Genomic DNA, 17806 nt, shown 5'->3' with positions numbered 1-17806 from the left:
TTACTTTTACAACAAACTCTTTCAATATAGCCTACATTTTCTGTGCATGCGGACTAGAGTTAAGCAAACTGGAGGAGGTTCAATCACAAACAGGAAGAACAGCAAAGGCATAAAGCATGTAGAAATAGATGTCCCATCAGTGCGAGCCCTCACCTATTTATGTTACGCTAGCGACATCTGGTGGCTTCTCATGCACAACCAAGTCATAACCGAATCATATAATTTAGGTTTTTATAGAAAAATGCATTGTTATCTACAAAGGGAAGTTGTTCACGGTGTAGGAATAAAAACGAGGGCCTACAACCTCAATGTTTAATTTCTGAAAAATGATACACTACCAGGCCGGAGTATAAAGCAAAAAGGCAAAGTAGGCCTATTAGGATTAGGCCTATGTGAAAAAAAAAAAAAAACATACCGTCGACTATATCAAGTAAATGATATTATTTAAATAACGCCCTTATAGGCTTTTGATTTGCTGAAGTCTTAGTTTACATTAACTTATATAGTATCCTAAATAGATAAACATATGGATGACTAGCCTACATGATAAAGTCCTATGATTCACTCCGACCATTCCATCGATGTACCATGCAGAAAAGCAAATTGACAAAAATGACTATGCCTTTTTTTTAATCAAATTTCCAAATTTATTTGGTAGGGATAGGGCCTACAACGAGGGATCAGAACGTCAATATAGAAAATATGCTCCATGTTTTTGATACCTGCCACCAGATGGCAATAGTGTAGACCCTTTTCTCGTGTGGAATCGCAACCCTTCTTTACTTGCCTCTTCCAAACTATGCTCATTCTGCCTGGAAAACTACAAACTCAACTGGACAACAACTATAACGCTCTATAGATCATTGCCACATAGGTAGGGCTATTAACCTTTGGATGTTAATTTGGGAACGCTGGGCCTTTTAGCTGTCGGAACATACAGTAGCCTATTGCATCGCACAATGTGTAGGGAAACGGCCGTTTGAAGCACCATTCATTTATTGTGATACAAATAAAACATTTGACTGCCCTTGGAATTGTGAATGATATCCAAACCTTTCCCTCCCGAGTTCCCCTTATGAATTCATGTCACGAATTTCCAAACGGTGAATGTTTTCTTCTTTTTTTTAAGAAAGGGCTGTCACTTTGTTGCCTTAGCGACTACAAGTCAATGGCATCATGCAGTATGTTCTCTATCCCCAATGAAATGTTTCATTCCTTGCTGCCGTCATTTGGATGCGAGGCACCTGTTCTCTGATTGGCTGGGAGTTCTAATGGCGTCGCCATTGATGAATTGTGCTCCGCAAAGCAGAGGGGGTGTGTCTTTCATGAAGATGTGCACGCCTCTTATATAAAAGCTCAATACAACTATTGCGTCCATCAGACGGACGAATTTGTTCAACTATTCAATGGTAGGGAAATACGCTTTCAAGTAATAATTTCAAATTCAGAACATTTAAAAGGGCAAATTACCTTTCGCCTTGGAGAAAAAGAAGAAAACACGTTTCTGAAAAGTATCTAATCAACCGAATTGATAAGAGGTGTGAATTCATGTCTGTGTATTCTCCTCTGATTCACTGGTGAGTATATTTTGCCTCTTTATATTAACATAAATATACTGTATTTTTGTGAAAAACGTTATCAATACGTAAATTGAGAATTATATTCTGAGCACTTCATGGGTGAGATTGACGTGTTCAATTGAACGCTTACATCGCCAGGAAATCAATAGGCTTACATAAGCAGCATTTGGATGTGTTCGTTACTAAATAGGTCTCCATTATATTTTTGTTTTTGTTTTAGCCGACTATCCTCAGGAAGCCTATTGCACTTGTTAATGTAGCTGTAAATTATAATTATTGAACTAACTTATTTACAGTGTGTGTGTGTGTGTGTGTGTGTGTGTGTGTGTGTGTGTGTGTGTGTGTGTGTGTGTGTGTGTGTGTGTGTGTGTGTGTGTGTGCGCTCTACCAGGAAGTGTACTGTAACCACACTTTTGTTCTTGACTCTACATTCAGTACTTGCTTGCTTCGGCTGTGGTGCAGTTGTTGCATGAAAAAAATGGTTTCCTCTCCAAAAATTTCCATATCTATTACCTATTGGTCTTACCAATTCCAGCTCACTCTTGGGGGGTCTGGCCCGTCCCATCCCTCTCCTGGACCCCACAAGATGCCGTGCGACTTGGGCGTCGGACAGCTCTGTGTTGGGGTGGCATGGAATGCAGTGAGCAGTCTGGCGGGCTCCGAGTTTAGATTGATAGCAGAAGCGGAGAACGGGTGTCGGCAGTAGGGGTTGGGTAAATAACTTTAATAATTCACAAGGTAATATCCCATCGTGCGCAATGGGTTAGGCTGCTGCTGCACCTTTCAACTTGGACCACGTCAGCTGCAGCAGCAGCACCACCACTGCAGCCACTGGAGAGTTCACCCAGGCCCATTGAGGGTTCAGGTGATGGGTCTTCCTGGAGTGACTCACTTGGGTTTGCCTGCTTTGTATCCTTGATTGGCAGTCTATGAGGAAATGGTTTCATTCAAGGCTCATCTCTCCATGGTAGACGAAGGTATTAAGGACAGGATGGTTATGTGGCTAGGGTGTGTGTCTCCAAACACCTACAGTCGAAGGGTACCAAGTTCGGTCCCCAATGTATGCAGCCTAACCTGTAGGCATCCCGCAAGAAGCCCAAAACCCTGCCTCCTTCATCACATGTATCAAACATGATGAAAGTTGCTTTAGCTGACTCTACTAAATAGTACAATCTGATGGTAGGACTAAATGGCACGCACAGCATGAGAAATGTAGGCCTATAACGGAATTTAATTTGATGCATTGGAGTTCCTTCCTGTGACGAATCTACAATTGTGGTGACTGCAGCCAAACACAGGATATCTTTGCTTGAATTAGTCTCAGTGTCGGTGGTGATTCAGTGGTAGTTGGATATTTCCACTCTCTTAATCAAGTCCGTTTTCTCTCCTGGGGTCCATGTGACTTGAAAGGACTCATGCTTGAAATGTTCATGGCATTTATGAATTCCTATTCTAATGTCTACATTACTGCTGCTCAGTTGGATTTGGGCTGTTTTTCTTGTGTGTTGTGTATTGCTTTAAACTGTTGGCTGGCCGTCTCGTCTACAGAGTTGGCTGCTGAATACATGAGATCTGGTGTAAGGGATCTGAGCATCTCGAGTAATGGGCTTTGAGAAGATCTGTCTCGATGACGCTCACACTAAAAGTAGGCAGCTGCAGCCTGAATGAGGTTTATCTGGTGCAGAAAATAGAAACGGCCAGCAATTAGTCTCTGTTCCCAACTGTTGGGTTAAAACCCAAACAAGAAAATCAATCCATTGATCCTGATACACTAATGTCCTGTGATTCATTGAGGTCGACCAATCATAGAGGACCTTTTTGGATGGGACGTTGGCTGAGTGTATGTGTGTTTGTGGCCCCGCCCTCCACTTCCACCTCATTGTGCCCCTTTATGTTTTATTGGGCCAATGTTCTGTTATTCTAAGCTGAGCAGGATGTTTATATGATCCTTACGGAGAAATATGACTGGCAAGGTCTGACTGTTTATCTTCCTTCCCTCCCTTTCCCCTGCTGCTCTCCACGACTTGAGGTCACCCCTGACTGAAACCCCCCTCTGCATGTGACCCTAAACCCTCCACCCCCATCTCTAGGATGTAATGAGCTCAGGATCATTCTGCGTGCGTCTCTCTAACTAGTGGAGCAGAGGTAAGGGGATGACTCTTTTTTTTTTTCTTTTTTTTAAGAAAGGTTTCTTTCTAACAAGGTAGGAGAGGCTGCGGTGGCCTGCGAGGTGCCAGTAGGTATTCCCAAATGATGTCGTCGTCGTCATCGACGACAGAATAGAGTAGCCTGGCAAGGGATGAGGTTCCTAGATTGGTGTATTTGTTTTTAGTCTGTTAAACTATAGGGCATAGCTTAAAGTAATACTGCAAATTAAACAAACTGGTCCTCTCTCGAGCCGTTTGTCCATTCTAGGGTAATGTAGGGATCGATTTTTAAGGTAAAGAAATTATTACAATTATGTTCATCAGATTATACACAAATTAAAACATGATTATAGAACCTTTCCAAATCCGTTCTGCTACATGCCACTCAATTACACACACTGCACCTTTTTAAGTGCGCCCGGGTTTCAGTTCAGCAATGGACTTAAATGTTTTAATGAGGCCCTCTTGTGTCTTCTCCCTTGTTGCTCTCGATTCTGAGATTGAATGGTGGTAATGCCAGGATTTCTGTCCAAAAGATACAGATCGGAAGCGATTACTATTTGAACCACACTATGGTCCAATGGGTTTAGTGATGCAGCAGAACTCTCATAACCAAACAAGATTTGGCGAGATTATAGGAAACGATTGGATTTACAGGAGTACATTTATTTTTATTTTTATATGGAACCTAATCCTTTCAAATGACTGATTTACAATGGTGGTCATTCATACATCTCAAATATTGTCTGTTTTGTTTTGACCAAGTGGTGAAATCTGAACTATAATATGATGACCAAGAGTCAGTCGGGAGTTTGAGTGAATTTACTGGAAGTATTACAATGGATAACCTTTTCTTTGTACATGGAGTTCCTAGTTTTCGTTTGGTGAACGGCTCAAAGTGAGTCATTGATGGAGACTGAGAAGTGGCTCTATTTTTGCTCTGTACTCTAAACGCTTCATGTACCAATTGCAGAAGTATGATGAACCGAAACTTGTCGTGGTTTTCCAAGATGGGAGGGTGAGAAATCTGGCTTGACTAGAATAATGTGTTCATTCATGCCTACTGTAGAGAAGTTTTCTTAATTGAGACACTTTCCAGCTATCCTTACACAATTTCACATGAATATATGATATGATGCAAAAAGTTATTATTTGAACTACAATGGTGTTTTGAATTCCCCAGATACCATGTGGCTCGGTTATCAGTCTGCACATGCGACGGTGTCCTTTAGCTTGTTTCCATTGTCTTATTTGGCCAGCAACCGTACTGACCACGAGCCTTGGGTCGATGACCACCATGCCCTCGGTCTTTAAATAGAGTGCGTGAGAAGTCCTCTGAGCATCTCCTCTCAGGCAACAAGTTGGTTCGGAGACCTGCACCAATGAATTTATTTAGAATTTTTCTTGACAATTCTGTATAGCAAGTGCAATAAACATAAACTTTTACATGTTTCTCTAAAATGGAAAGTTCTTCTACACTTTGAAACGGATGTGTATTTTCTTTTGGTTAAACCCCGGTCAAATGGCACTGCACGCCCACGAAATCTCCTTGAAAATGTGTCACTGCTTTAGCGCATTGTCTTGTATCTACAGAATGTTCCGCTATCCAAACCTCATCATTTTAGTGGTGCAGTTTCGCAGTGCAGTGGCACACTAAAGCATAGGGGATTTTGTGTTGTGGTCAAGTCAGCTGATAATAACTGCTGAGAAAATTAACCAACTTGGAAGTGAAGGTATACTATCTAAAGACAATTAAGCTTCTGTTAAACATTTGGTTTCTCTAGCCTTATACGTTTACATTTCTAATCTGTAGTTTAGAAAACTGTAGACTATATCAAGCTGTAAAGACAACCATTTAATGGGCAATTCAACTTGCGATATCTGCCCTGCTTACTCAGATAAATTCTTTATTAATTGGAAATACATTTAAAGGGGTGATATGTCCCCAGGTGTGGGTGTGATTAGCCATTACAAGCTGTTCGAAAATCTGCCTTTTCCTGGGTTTTATTTACATCAAAAGTGGGAGTGTCCACCTAGATGTATGATGGATAGATAAGCAACATTTGCTACAGTCCACTGGGTAGGCTGGTAGATTGATCTAGCATACATCCAAATGGACACTCCCACGTGTGATCTCACTAAAACACAGGAAAAGGCACATTTTTCAACAGCTTGTAAGGGCAAATCACACTCGCACGTGGTGGCATAATATCACCCATTTACAGTCTTGTATTTGTCCTTTAAAGTCCCATTCTGCATGTGGAAGACGGCATATTGTGAGCAGTGACATTCTAGCACTATCAATATGGTGTACCTTTAGGGTATTGAAAGGTCATCACTAACCCCCACATGCTTCCCCTCTCCCTCTCTCTGCCACCTGCAGCATAGTGTTTCTGCCCACCAAAGACATGACCGAGGTGATGATCAACAGCACACCAATGGACGACATGAGGCTCAGTCCGAGCAAGGACAGGCTCACCTTCCAGGTATGACACACACACTGATGCACACGCATGCACGAGAGAGACAGACCCGGAGGGACACACAGAGAGAGGGAGAAGCTACAGAAATGGAGAATCCACAGAGAGGAGTCACCCCTCTTGTGCTTTGTTAATCTATTTCTGCCGTTTTCCCATTGATACATTTGGTTGATGTCGGTGAGGGCCTTCCTTGCTACGGTAGCCCTTCATCGAAGGGAGGACAGGATAAACATCTAGTGGCGGAGCACTGGGAGTTTCCCACTTTGCAGGTTATACTGGGAAAAGGTCTATTATATGCTAGGCTGAATGTTTAGATGGTTTTACTTCAGTCAACATTAAAAATGGCAAAATAAACAATGTTGTAACTATTACATTTTCTATCATTCCCCAAAAAACATGCTTTGTTTAGAATATTCCACTGGTACGGCTCCCCTATGACAGAAATACCCTGGTAGATGCTGAGACATTACTAGCCCAGCCCCCAGGTGGCTGTGACAAGATGTTCTCCTTTTTTTTTTTCATCCTTTGTCTTGCTGTCAACTAGAGGCGTGTTCTCTGAAACATCCCTGGATAGGTGTTATTCCAGGCAGTGTCTGCAGGTTGGACGCAGAATAAAGGGCTAAAAATATACCAAGTTGGAGGGGAATTGTCACCCAGAGGACATAGACTGACCCATAGGAAGACGCGGTTTCCTTTTTCTTTTTTCTCTATTCACAACCCAGCTGTACGCGTCAGTCTGACAGGATGAGAGAGGGGTAAATTAGGGACATGGAGAGCCAATATGCTACTTCCTCTCAATTTCCCAACCTTTGCTGGACCTTCTGTTCTGTGATGCATGGCCAAGCTTCAGGCTCGCCCTCAGAACCGTTGCTGTGATGGCTTTAGTGGCTTTGATCCAATCTGCATGACTGCCACCAATGCTTTATGCATGCATGTTCTTTGCGTAGATTAAACCCCCCACCAAAAAAATCTTGTCTAATCGCATAACTGAAATGCGTGTAATCTACTGTAATTCAACATTCGTGCTCATTGAAATGGGCTGACACATTCAATTCAGCACTGTCCAAGTGTGGTTTAATCACAACAGTGGCTTGAAGACTTGGGAGCTGAGGCTTCTCCCAGCCAACCTTGGAGCAACCTGAATATAGCCAACCGTGGGAATCACTTTGGATTTGTTGCAACTCCTTTTCCCTAAAGTGAAACAAACTATGACATGAATTGGCTTCAGGTGCTCCAATGGCAAGGTCATCCACTGCCTCACCTCCACTTGGTGCTGATGTAGACTAGTAGCAACGCATGCCGTAAAATGCAGATCGGGAAAAGGCCTGGCCATCTCCAGAAATAGCTTTATAATGACCTTTTGGCTTTGTGTTTATTCTCTATCGCTCGTTTCCATATATGTAACAATTTCTTTGTCGATTCACTACTCCACATACATACCAAAGCTTTGTCCAAATGTGTGCTTCGGTGTATGTAGCTGCTCGTGCCGTGCCACACACCATCTACGAAGAATACCAAAGCTCTGTCTGGAGGCATGCCCTTAACACCATGGCAATTTCTCTCTTTCACAGGGCAATTTTGCCCTTCTATTCTGCTCCTCATTCCACTGCTGTGGTATTCATGCAAACAACGAACACGGCCAAAACCCCCCACCCCCAACCCACTCCATCAACCCCTCTCTTGCCTCATCTCATGCTTTCTTTCCACTGGGCTCCTTGCCCATCCCCTTCCAATGTTTCAAAGTGAAATATGCAGGTCTAAAAATATTCTTCCACTTTATCCAAACAACAGCAAAAATACTGTTCTTGGACCAGGAGTGATCTGTCTTTTTCAATTTTTTTGCTCTGTGCAATTGCTCTGGTCTGAGATTTCAGGGAAGTTATGGCTGGATATCCAATCTTTTAGGACGGGGAATGCATGTAATATTTTGTTAAAGTCTCTCATGCCCTTCAGTTTAAATCAAGAATCCATAAATGCATTTATATGCAAGCCACATTTGGACATGCCTCTACAAATTTGCCTGGTTCGCCTCAATTCCTTTTTTATCTCCTTTTACCTTGCAATTGACTTGGAATTCCATAAATGAGCTGTATAACCTTTGACACATACTGAGTGACGCAATTTGCATATATAAGTTAGTAATTAGAGCTGCTTTGCAATACTGCCCTTTTAGAGAATTTAAATGACCATGATGGCAGCGTTTGAGTCTGCAAGCATAGATCACATTCCTTGGTTACCAACACACCGGATCTGATGTAACTAGGCCTGGTGGAATTTTCACTGACACTCCCAGACGGAACATGAATGTTAAATGAGCCGAGAGAGACGTGTCATCAAGTAACCTGCCCTCGCCTTTATTTATTTTTTATTGAAGACCAAGACAACCCGAGAAGGATCTGGAGAGGATCCCGGAACCCTAGAATACTTGAATAATAATAAGTGTGTTTATCTTCGGTTAACTATTTATAGTTGTTCAAAATCCCTTTTGAGATGAGGGATAGTATTTTCTAATGTTGACCAAAAACAGAACCGCTCAACTTGTTGAATGTGTACAAGGCTAACCCTTTCTGCCCCTCGTCTTCTGTCCATGCAGATCTTCCCGGACCCCTCAGACTTTGATCGCTGCTGCAAGCTGAAGGACCGCCTGCCCTCTATAGTGGTGGAGCCGACCGAGGGGGAGGTGGAGAGTGGAGAACTGCGCTGGCCCCCAGAAGAGTTCCTTGTCAGTGAAGAGGAGGAGGAAGATGATGAGGAGGAGGAGGAGCAGCAGAATGGCAGTATTCAAAATGGACAGCCGATGCAGAATTCTGAGCATTAAACGCAGATTTTTCTGTTTTTGCTGCATTTGTTCACCCAAACCTATTCCATCCATCTCTCTTCAACCTGCTCCCACCCCAATTACCCACACTGGCTGTACTGCACTTGGCAGACACAATGGCAGGCACATATTAATGTCTATTGACGCCATCTTCCTCTGACACCAAAGCATCACTTCCACAAGAGAGGCAATACATACACATTCTCACGTATACTTTTTTACAATTTCAAAAAAATGTCTTTCTTAGGACTTGTGAACCACCCATTCCGGCTTGGGGAAAGACCAGAGACATGGGGTTGTAAACTAGATTTTTATACCATGGTACCCTGCTTGTCTGGACCCAAAACGGATGCCGTGTTTGCCGGTGGCAGAGCTAGGCTCCAAAGATGGAGTTGCACTGCTGGTGTCCGTGACGGTGTCCATTCTTTCCTTTCCATGGCTGGTGTCATGACCCTAGAGACTGTCATTGTCCCATGACGTTGTTGCTGTGGTACCTGTGGGGACTGTTGTCTGAAGTACAATGTCTAGTTTCTCCTTTGAAACTTTTTTTTTTTATTGTGAGTACCATTGCTGTCTGCAGCTCTTGGTTTGTGTAAGTTGTTAATCGGGGGAGATGTTTCCAAACTCGTCACTATTTTGTAATCTAACTGTTGAAAGATCCTTATCGATGACACATGGTGAAAGGCTTGCCATATGGCTCCTGTGCAAAGCGGACTGCAAAGTATTTACATGCAGAGAAGGAGTACGGACTGTAAACCAGCTTTTCAATGGGCAACATGTTATGTGCGGATATGATTAACGAGGTCAAGAACTGAGGTGTACGATTGCAGTTGACGGGCTCATGTGTACACTGTCGTTAGGCTTTAGTGAGGTTAAGGCTTCAGCTGACCAACCTGGGGTAGTTGGTCACAAGTTTAACACGGGCCCAGTTAGATATATATGTATATAGCCTCATGGAGCCCAGCCTAGAAGCCTTGTAGTGTTTTGATATATCCTTTGTGTTCCTATCGCATTGAACTTATTGTTTTTCTTTTCTTTCTCTTTTGAAGGGGGTGGGGGGAATGACAGGGAAAGGACTTCTCTAGTGTGTGTTGACCATTGTAGCTTTCTTTTAAGTCTTCCTGATTTCAAGTCTGCCATTATGTTTAACGCGACAACACAACAGATGGTGTACATCAACGCTGATGCTGTCACTATCTTGAGGAAATGTCCAATACACTGGTCCCAACGTTTCACAAAATGATGTCAAGGGTGAAGGACCCGCTAGTCTGATGTATGAAGTCCTTTTATTTGTCATTCGGTTTGAGGCATGCAAATGATTTGCCTCTATGCAATTGAAATGTATGGGTGCCTCCACTGTTTTGTACACCCAACCATTTGGAACACTTGTTTTTTTCATGTTAATGTTTTTGAGAAGTCGTGACTTATGTACACGTCTTTTGAGCAATGTGGAGTTACTATATTTTCTACTTTATTCCTTTTGAATGGCATTAGAGCTGTGTACAGGGAAATTGCTGTCCCTTGGCCCCATGTTTTTATAAAGCTCAGGGAGAATTGGCCGCCATCTTTTTGTTTGTGTGTCTGTGTGTGAGCGTGTGTATTTAGACCACTTTCTCTGTGATGAATACAGAAGTTGTAAATAAACATGAATTTGCTTTAAAACTGCGTAACTCATTTTTTTGTTAATGAGTTAAGACATTGAGATGCAAGATACAGTTAGGCCTTCTCAACAGGTGGAAAGATATAATCTATTTTATCCAAAGACAAAGAACCTGTTTCATATCTAGACACATGCAGTGGTTAGATATGAAAACACTCCTGTCACATGCATTGGTTGCAAATGAAAGCGCTTGCATCCTTGCTCACTGCGAAATGAAGATGCAACGCTGCAAAATATAAGACTGAAAAAAACTTGACAGTTCTTCCTGTCAACTACACCCCATCCCCCTCTCCCCGGATGGCAGTATAATTCAATTCCAGTAGTAAGTGTGTGAACTGTATGATAGCGTGCTATTGTTTCTATTAAAGGAACTTGTTTCCCCATTTACCCACTCAACAAAAAAACTACTAATTAAAGTTAAGGGGAAATGTTCTAATGAGGAACTGAGGTGATTTACAGGAACAAACACAATCGTTTCTGATCTGGGTGACAGTGGAAACTTCTGGTTTATTTATGGCCACGTTAAAGTGTTCCATTCAAAAGAGCATTTGATTGCTGTGTGTGTGTCGGGGGTTCAGAGTGTCCAGTGCAATACATATACTTAGAATGCGAAAAGGTCACTTCCTGGAAGGAGAACAATGCACTGACATTCTGTCCTGGTCACCTGGTCCTGGTTTCCCTGGAAGAAAGAAACTCTGCTGAATAAATCACTTGAGGGCCAAGAAACAGTGTTTTTGTCAGCATTGGCCGCTTATTGTGTTTTATTAATCATTTATGTTAGTTATTTCCTCTGTCATCTGATGTAGAAGTAAAAGCATGAATAAAATTGAACCGTGCCCTAACTGTGCGGTAGTCAGTTAATAAACAGACCATTGTTACATTAGGCTTTTATAGATCATTGACTTCTGTGACCCCTTGTTTAAATAAAGTTCTCTACCGTGCCTATATTTTTGTGTACATACACAGGCTTCATTTTACAAAGTGATAAGGTGACAGCGATATCAAGGACAGGGTTTGTGTCTTGCGTACGCACAACTGTGATGTTGAAGTGTGTGTATGTGGACCTGGCGTTGTATTAAAACCGTTGTCAGAGTGCTCAGAGTACAGGCCCTGATAGCTCTTCTAACTCATTCTTAGAATTCTTTCCAATGGAAACAATCTCGTTGCTGATCCCAGTGTGTCAGCAGAGTCTAACCCCTTCAACCCTCTCTCTCTGGCTCTCAACTATAGTCAACCTCCAGCCCCCCCCCCCACCCTCCCTCGGCTACACATAAACTAAGACTGCTACACCCTGTGCAGCCCTCTTTATGCACCCCAAACATCCCCCCCCCCGCATCGGACATGTCACAAGAGCAACATAGAAGCTCAACTCTTTTTCCACTTCCTCTCTGTACAGCGCGTCGGTTATTAGTTTTGGTTAATATGTCTCTCTCTCTCTCTCTCTCTCTCTCTCTCTCTCTCTCTCTCTCTCTCTCTCTCTCTCTCTCTCTCTCTCTCTCTCTCTCTCTCTCTCGCTCTCTCTCTCTCTGCATGTCTGTCCTGACTTTTAACTTATTCTGTTCAGTTTCCCTCACTTAACATGGCCTCAGAAATTATACTTTGCATTCCCAAAATAAGGGAGGAAAGGGGGGTTATGTAATGTAGGTTAACACTTTGAGGACAGTGCCTCTAGCTTCAATACCTGCTGTGGTTTGTGCATTGAAAGCCTGTCTCGCAGTGCACCGTGAAGCCTTCTCATTGTGGATGTGCGTGCGCACGTTTGTTTTCGGGTGTGTGCTCTGTAGTGAAAACAAATATAGGAACGTGTGCCTGTGGATCTTGTTCTGACCCCTGGTGTGATGGTGAGTGCCATGTGCGTAAGAGAAAGATTATTTTCCCATGGTTCCTCAAGTGTGAGAAGAAAGCAGATCTCTGAGGACATGAAGTGAAAAAATGTGCCCTGTTATTTATAACCTGTCTGGAAGAAGAGAGAGCGAGTAGACACATATCTGGCACTGTCAACAAAGGGGGGAGATAGAATAAGATATAAAGGAGAAGGCGGTGGACCGGAGGAAGGAGAGGAAGTTGAAGGAGTCACAGAAGAGAAAACATTGGGAGCTGAAGGTTTAGAAGACAGCCAGATAGAGTGAGAAGAAGTCACCTGAGATAAGACTTGAGGATGGCAATAAGGGACACAGCTCATCTAAGATCACCTGGCAAGTGATGCATGGTGACAAAGTGCAAATGCCCCTTGACTACAATCAAACAGATATAGATAGAAAGCCCCTTTCAGCGGACAGAATGGTTAAAAAAATTCTCCGTCATGTGGTCTTTTTTTCCCCTGACCCAGAAATAATCCAGAGACTTATTTGAGATGCTCATCTGGGAGGCAGCGTAATGACGCACTGATTACCATTCAAAACATAACCCCAGCTGACATCGCGATTAATCAAAGTCTGGCTCACAGTCGACACTGCTGTACAGACCTAAAACATGCCCTCCCTAACAGTCGACGTAGACTGTGTTGGCCCTAGCGCATACTGGAAGAACTCAGCCACATTTAACATTCATTCAGCTCGATGACATTTTCACAGACGGCCCCCCGGGCAAGACATAGGGATGAGGTAACGGTTAGAGCACGTTGCTATCTTGCTCTGAAGCTGATTTTCAAGCTCTTATTAATGGAGATGTATTAGGTGTGTGCAGTTGCCTAGGTTACTTTCTAACACACAGGGCTGGGGGTCTGGGGGTCGTACCTCAGTCACATTTTTTATGTGAAATACTCATTCAAATATTAATTTCCTGCATTCTGTTGAATCTTAAGGCCTCACTTTGTGCCTTTTCTGCATCAATTCATGATGTAAATGTCTATTTACACAATGTCTATTTCAACAAAATATTGAAATATTTTGCAGCATGACTCTCAGGCATTCTGTATTGCTTTCAAATATGCATGTGTGTTTTTAAAAACACACGCAAGACCGAGGAGTGAGAGTCAAAAAAGACCCAGTGCTGAACAAAATAGACCTGCCGCAGTCAGAGGTATTGTTGCATCTATGAGTAAGGTTATGTAGTTCTTAAAAAAAAAAGTCCTGTGCGTCATTCATTTTCTTGGGGGGGGGGGACAAATGCACGTGTTCAAAATATTGAGCGAGACATAAACCAAGCATCCCCCCGAAAAATCTACGGCTATGGATGTGTACCCTTGCGTGTGTGTTAATGTGCTAAGCCTCACACTGCCTCTCTTCCATAGGCTGGCTGGATATAAATAGACAACTTATGCCACCGCTACTCTAATCCTTATTGCCTAGAGACCATGGTTGGGGGTGGTTGGGGTAAGAGAGAGAGAGAGAGAGAGAGAGAGAGAGAGAGAGAGAGAGAGAGAGAGAGAGAGAGAGAGAGAGAGAGAGAGAGAGAGAGAGAGAGAGAGAGAGAGAGAGAGCAGGATTGAAAAGAGGGATTGTGTAAGGTGTACTGACCTGACATACATGGCGTGATCTTCGAACCTATTGGAGGCACCTATACAACCCAGGTGACACTGCTTTTGAAATCAACATGCATCGAGGAGGAGGAGGAGGAGGAGGAGGAGGAGGAGGAGGAGGAGGAAAAGCAGGAAGAGAGAGAGACATGTTGAAACCCAAGAGTCGAGTCCCGAGGTGAAAAAAGAAGATTTATCTTTTGAGTAAAGTAATCCACGTCCCCACTGTGAACCCCCACCAACCCCTTCCTCCTCGTTTCAGTTTGCTCTCCATTACAAGGAAGCACAGGGGTCCATAAGAGGCAAGAATTTCTAAAACCAACAAACCAGATGGGTTCTATTTTCAACAAAGCCTAGTTAAAGGGCTATCAATAGACTCTTCTGGGGGAGAGAAGAGGGGGAGGGGGGAATCAAAACACAGAACGGTGTTAAAGGCCCAAAAAATGTTTTTGTTTCCCCCAGGGAGTAGGATAAGTGAAATGGCATGTACATGGCATTTACAACTGCTTTTTGATCTCTCCTCTTTAATCTGATATGTAGGTCCTCTCGACCTCCCTTAAGGAAAGAAAATCTTACTTTGAAAAAGGTTCTGACTTTTAACATAACTGGCCCCTCCGACTCCTCAGTGGAGTTAGTGTGGTTAGCATTTGACATTACTGTCAATTATAAGGAACAAGGGTCTTGAATGCGTGCGGGTGTGTGTAGAAGTATAATACATTTAACTAAAGCCACTGTAAAATACAACAATACAAATATAGATATGCCTATAGGCATAGTTTCCACTGTTTTGACCTGAGGTCAAATGGATCACGGATTAAGAATGCAAGTGAATTGTGATGCCAGTTAAACAAGTTGTATCAGTATTGTGGACATTAGCATACAGGGCAGTCAGAGAACACTTGCATCTGGAAGTCAAAAGCACATCCGATATTACAATATAAAAGCGTCCAGGTGTGTTTCTCTGCCACGTCATTGGACGGCACTAAAGCACCAAAAAAAGTCGTCTTTTCCTAAGTGATGTATTGACCCTTGGCAGTTTATACTGATAAACCTATACAGCCCATCCACTCAGCCCATTAGATAGTGCATGCCACAGAGTCCAGCTCATGGAAAAGTCTTGAGTTTGACTAAGTGCACTCTCTTTTTTTGCCCTGTCCTTACTTCAGTCACAACTCTCACACACACACACACACACACACACACACACACACACACACACACACACACACACACACACACACACACACACACACACAGACATACGTATGCAACACACACATGCACGCTCACTCACACACGCACGCGCACACATGTAAAGACATATGAGTACACAATCTCAGGCACATCATGAATGCTGAGTTAAAAGGTAGAGAGATCATTCACTGTCTGTATAATAAACCATGGCAACGAAAGATACGATTTACACAGCTTTACAAGGACTACATGGCAGGGCCACGGTCGTTATCTGTCATTAATACATATTTCATATAATTACGACAAAAATTCGGACATATTGCTAACATTACATAACATAAAGTCTTGTTATGTTGTTGACTGTCAGTGATTTAAAAAGCAAACAGGCGACGCAGATTGTACTGCAGTCCATGGCTGCAGTGCTGCTCAGTGTATGTCTACCTGAACAGCGCCCTCTGTATGCATCTAGCCGCAACTACATAGCTAGAGTTAAAAGTTGAGAGGTCGATTGAGCTAAATAGTATGGCTACGTTTCTGATGCATTCATGGGGGGATGCACTGTCAACACAATCTGACTATGAATAAGCATGTATCTGAACACTTTTCGAAGTGTAAATACACCGGTGTGATTTTCAAGTGATCGGTGAAAGTAGCTTTTGCAGATACACATGGTAACATATGGAAACTGAGATTTTGACATGCTGGCCGCGCACCTCTACGAGCTAACAGCTAACTAGCTGTTTGAGCCAAGCTGCTCACTTTACTTCTAAGAGGAAATAAAAAACAACATCTAAAGGTGGGTAAGATCGGCACTTGTAATTGTGTATTTTGCATTTATATGTATGTACTAACGCTATCCAAAGGAGTCTGTTCAAGCATAGCTTCACCTTTAATAGTAGCGACGCTATAAACTACGATGGTAGCATGTGTCATGTAGTTGCATTGCATCCAGAAGCTGTCATTTGCTCTCCTTTTTGGACATATTTGGGTTTTGATCGCTTGAAGCTTGTTATGGCTTGGTCCTAAAGCATTTATAATGTAGTAACCAAGCCCTGATACACGTCCCAGATTATCTTTTGTTATTGTTATTATCATTATGCATGTTGTTGTTATTATTAATGCCATGGTCTCAGATTGGATACTAAGGTTTATTTTAAAGACTATCTGACTACGTATCATTATTATATGTCAAATAGGACGATGACAAAAAACAATATTCAACGAAAACTGTGATTAAGATCCGATGCACGTAAATGTGTTAGACCATGTGTTATTTTGTCGTTTATTATATTGAATAAATGCTAACATGTTTCCTTCTAAATGCACCCATTTGATAAAGAATAATTATTTATTTTGGAACACGTAGTCTGAATGTATGAACGTATCTAAATGTATGAATTTGTTAGCACAAACATTAATCATCATTTGTACTAACAGCCACTTGCACCTTGGCAACGCCTAGCTTGTTGGCAAGCTGTAATACTCAAGACAGTGAGACCTTTTGGGATTTCAGTGATGGATGATGAATGAATAACACTCTGGTTCAAAGTAATATTGGCAGATAAGTGCTATGGTTAATGTATTACAGTAGGTAGTTTGGTAGCAGAGCTTGTCACTGCCTCTTGAAAGATTGCATGTATACTATATTGTATTCAGGTAATCTATGGTTGGATAGAGCAGTTTCTATAGTGTGGAAGTTGCAGATAAATATACACAAGTACATTAGCATATGGTGGCTGGGGGACAGCAGTTTGAGTTTGAGATAGTTTATTTTGCTTCCGCAAGGATGATCACCCCTGGATCACTTACAAAGTTGTTTTTTCAGTTTTTCTGTCGCGCCACATCCTTGATACAAATACAAAGTTGTCATTCTTCCCAAAGGGTCAGTTTTTGGCTGATACAGAGGTTAGAAATCGACTTTTTGAATTTATCTCAGTGCTTGTCAAGCCTAAATATACTACAGGCAAATAAGTCATTTGGAAAAATGTTCCCATATGGTATGCCTTTATGAAAGAACGGTGATTCTAGACTATGATGTGCCTGTTGCAAGTCCAGGCAGGTGGAGAGGCAAAACTGTAGCCTGACACCACCTGACGAATATCCATATGCGTATTAGTTTGAATCCTCTCTGTTCATATCCGATTTCCAAGAAGTGTGTTCAACGGGCGCAGATCAAAATGTCTCTGGACCTTTAGGATAGACCTGCAACCAATCAGAGCAATGAAGCGCGTGTCATATTAGTGGCGGCCACCGTGATTGTTTGAGAAAATGCCACATAACTTTATACAAACATTGACAAAAAGGTTTGCCAAACAGTGTACCTTTATGATTCACGCCAACATTGGAATAGCAATGGCCCTGTATGTTGGTTAGAGAGAGATAAATAAGGAGGGCATCTAGACCCATATCCACATCCCATAAGCACTGGTTAGCATGCGGCGAGCTAACTCTGTTGAAATCTCTGGCTCCC

The 17806-nt window shown here is 42.4% G+C and overlaps 1 protein-coding gene across 2 annotated transcripts; it reads left to right on the top strand.

Annotated features, from left to right (window-relative positions):
• The first annotated feature begins 1303 nt into the window (after nt 1-1303).
• lbh (LBH regulator of WNT signaling pathway) lies at nt 1304-10687 on the top strand. Of its 2 annotated transcripts, none has more exons than XM_060052687.1 (3): nt 1304-1577; nt 6111-6213; nt 8801-10687. In XM_060052687.1, the coding sequence occupies exons 1-3, from the start codon at nt 1549-1551 to the stop codon at nt 9023-9025; spliced, it is 357 nt and encodes a 118-aa protein (XP_059908670.1). In that variant the 5' UTR covers nt 1304-1548; the 3' UTR covers nt 9026-10687. The 2 variants fall into 2 exon arrangements, with proteins under 2 accessions (XP_059908670.1, XP_059908671.1); XM_060052688.1 differs by lacking the exon at nt 1304-1577 and adding an exon at nt 1645-3725.
• The last annotated feature ends 7119 nt before the right edge of the window (nt 10688-17806 follow it).

The sequence above is a fragment of the Gadus macrocephalus genome, chromosome 5 (genome assembly GCF_031168955.1).
Source record: "Gadus macrocephalus chromosome 5, ASM3116895v1".
Taxonomy (NCBI): domain Eukaryota; kingdom Metazoa; phylum Chordata; class Actinopteri; order Gadiformes; family Gadidae; genus Gadus; species Gadus macrocephalus.
The sequence above is the reverse complement of the archived record's forward strand: the minus strand, read 5'-3'. Positions and strand labels throughout refer to the sequence as shown.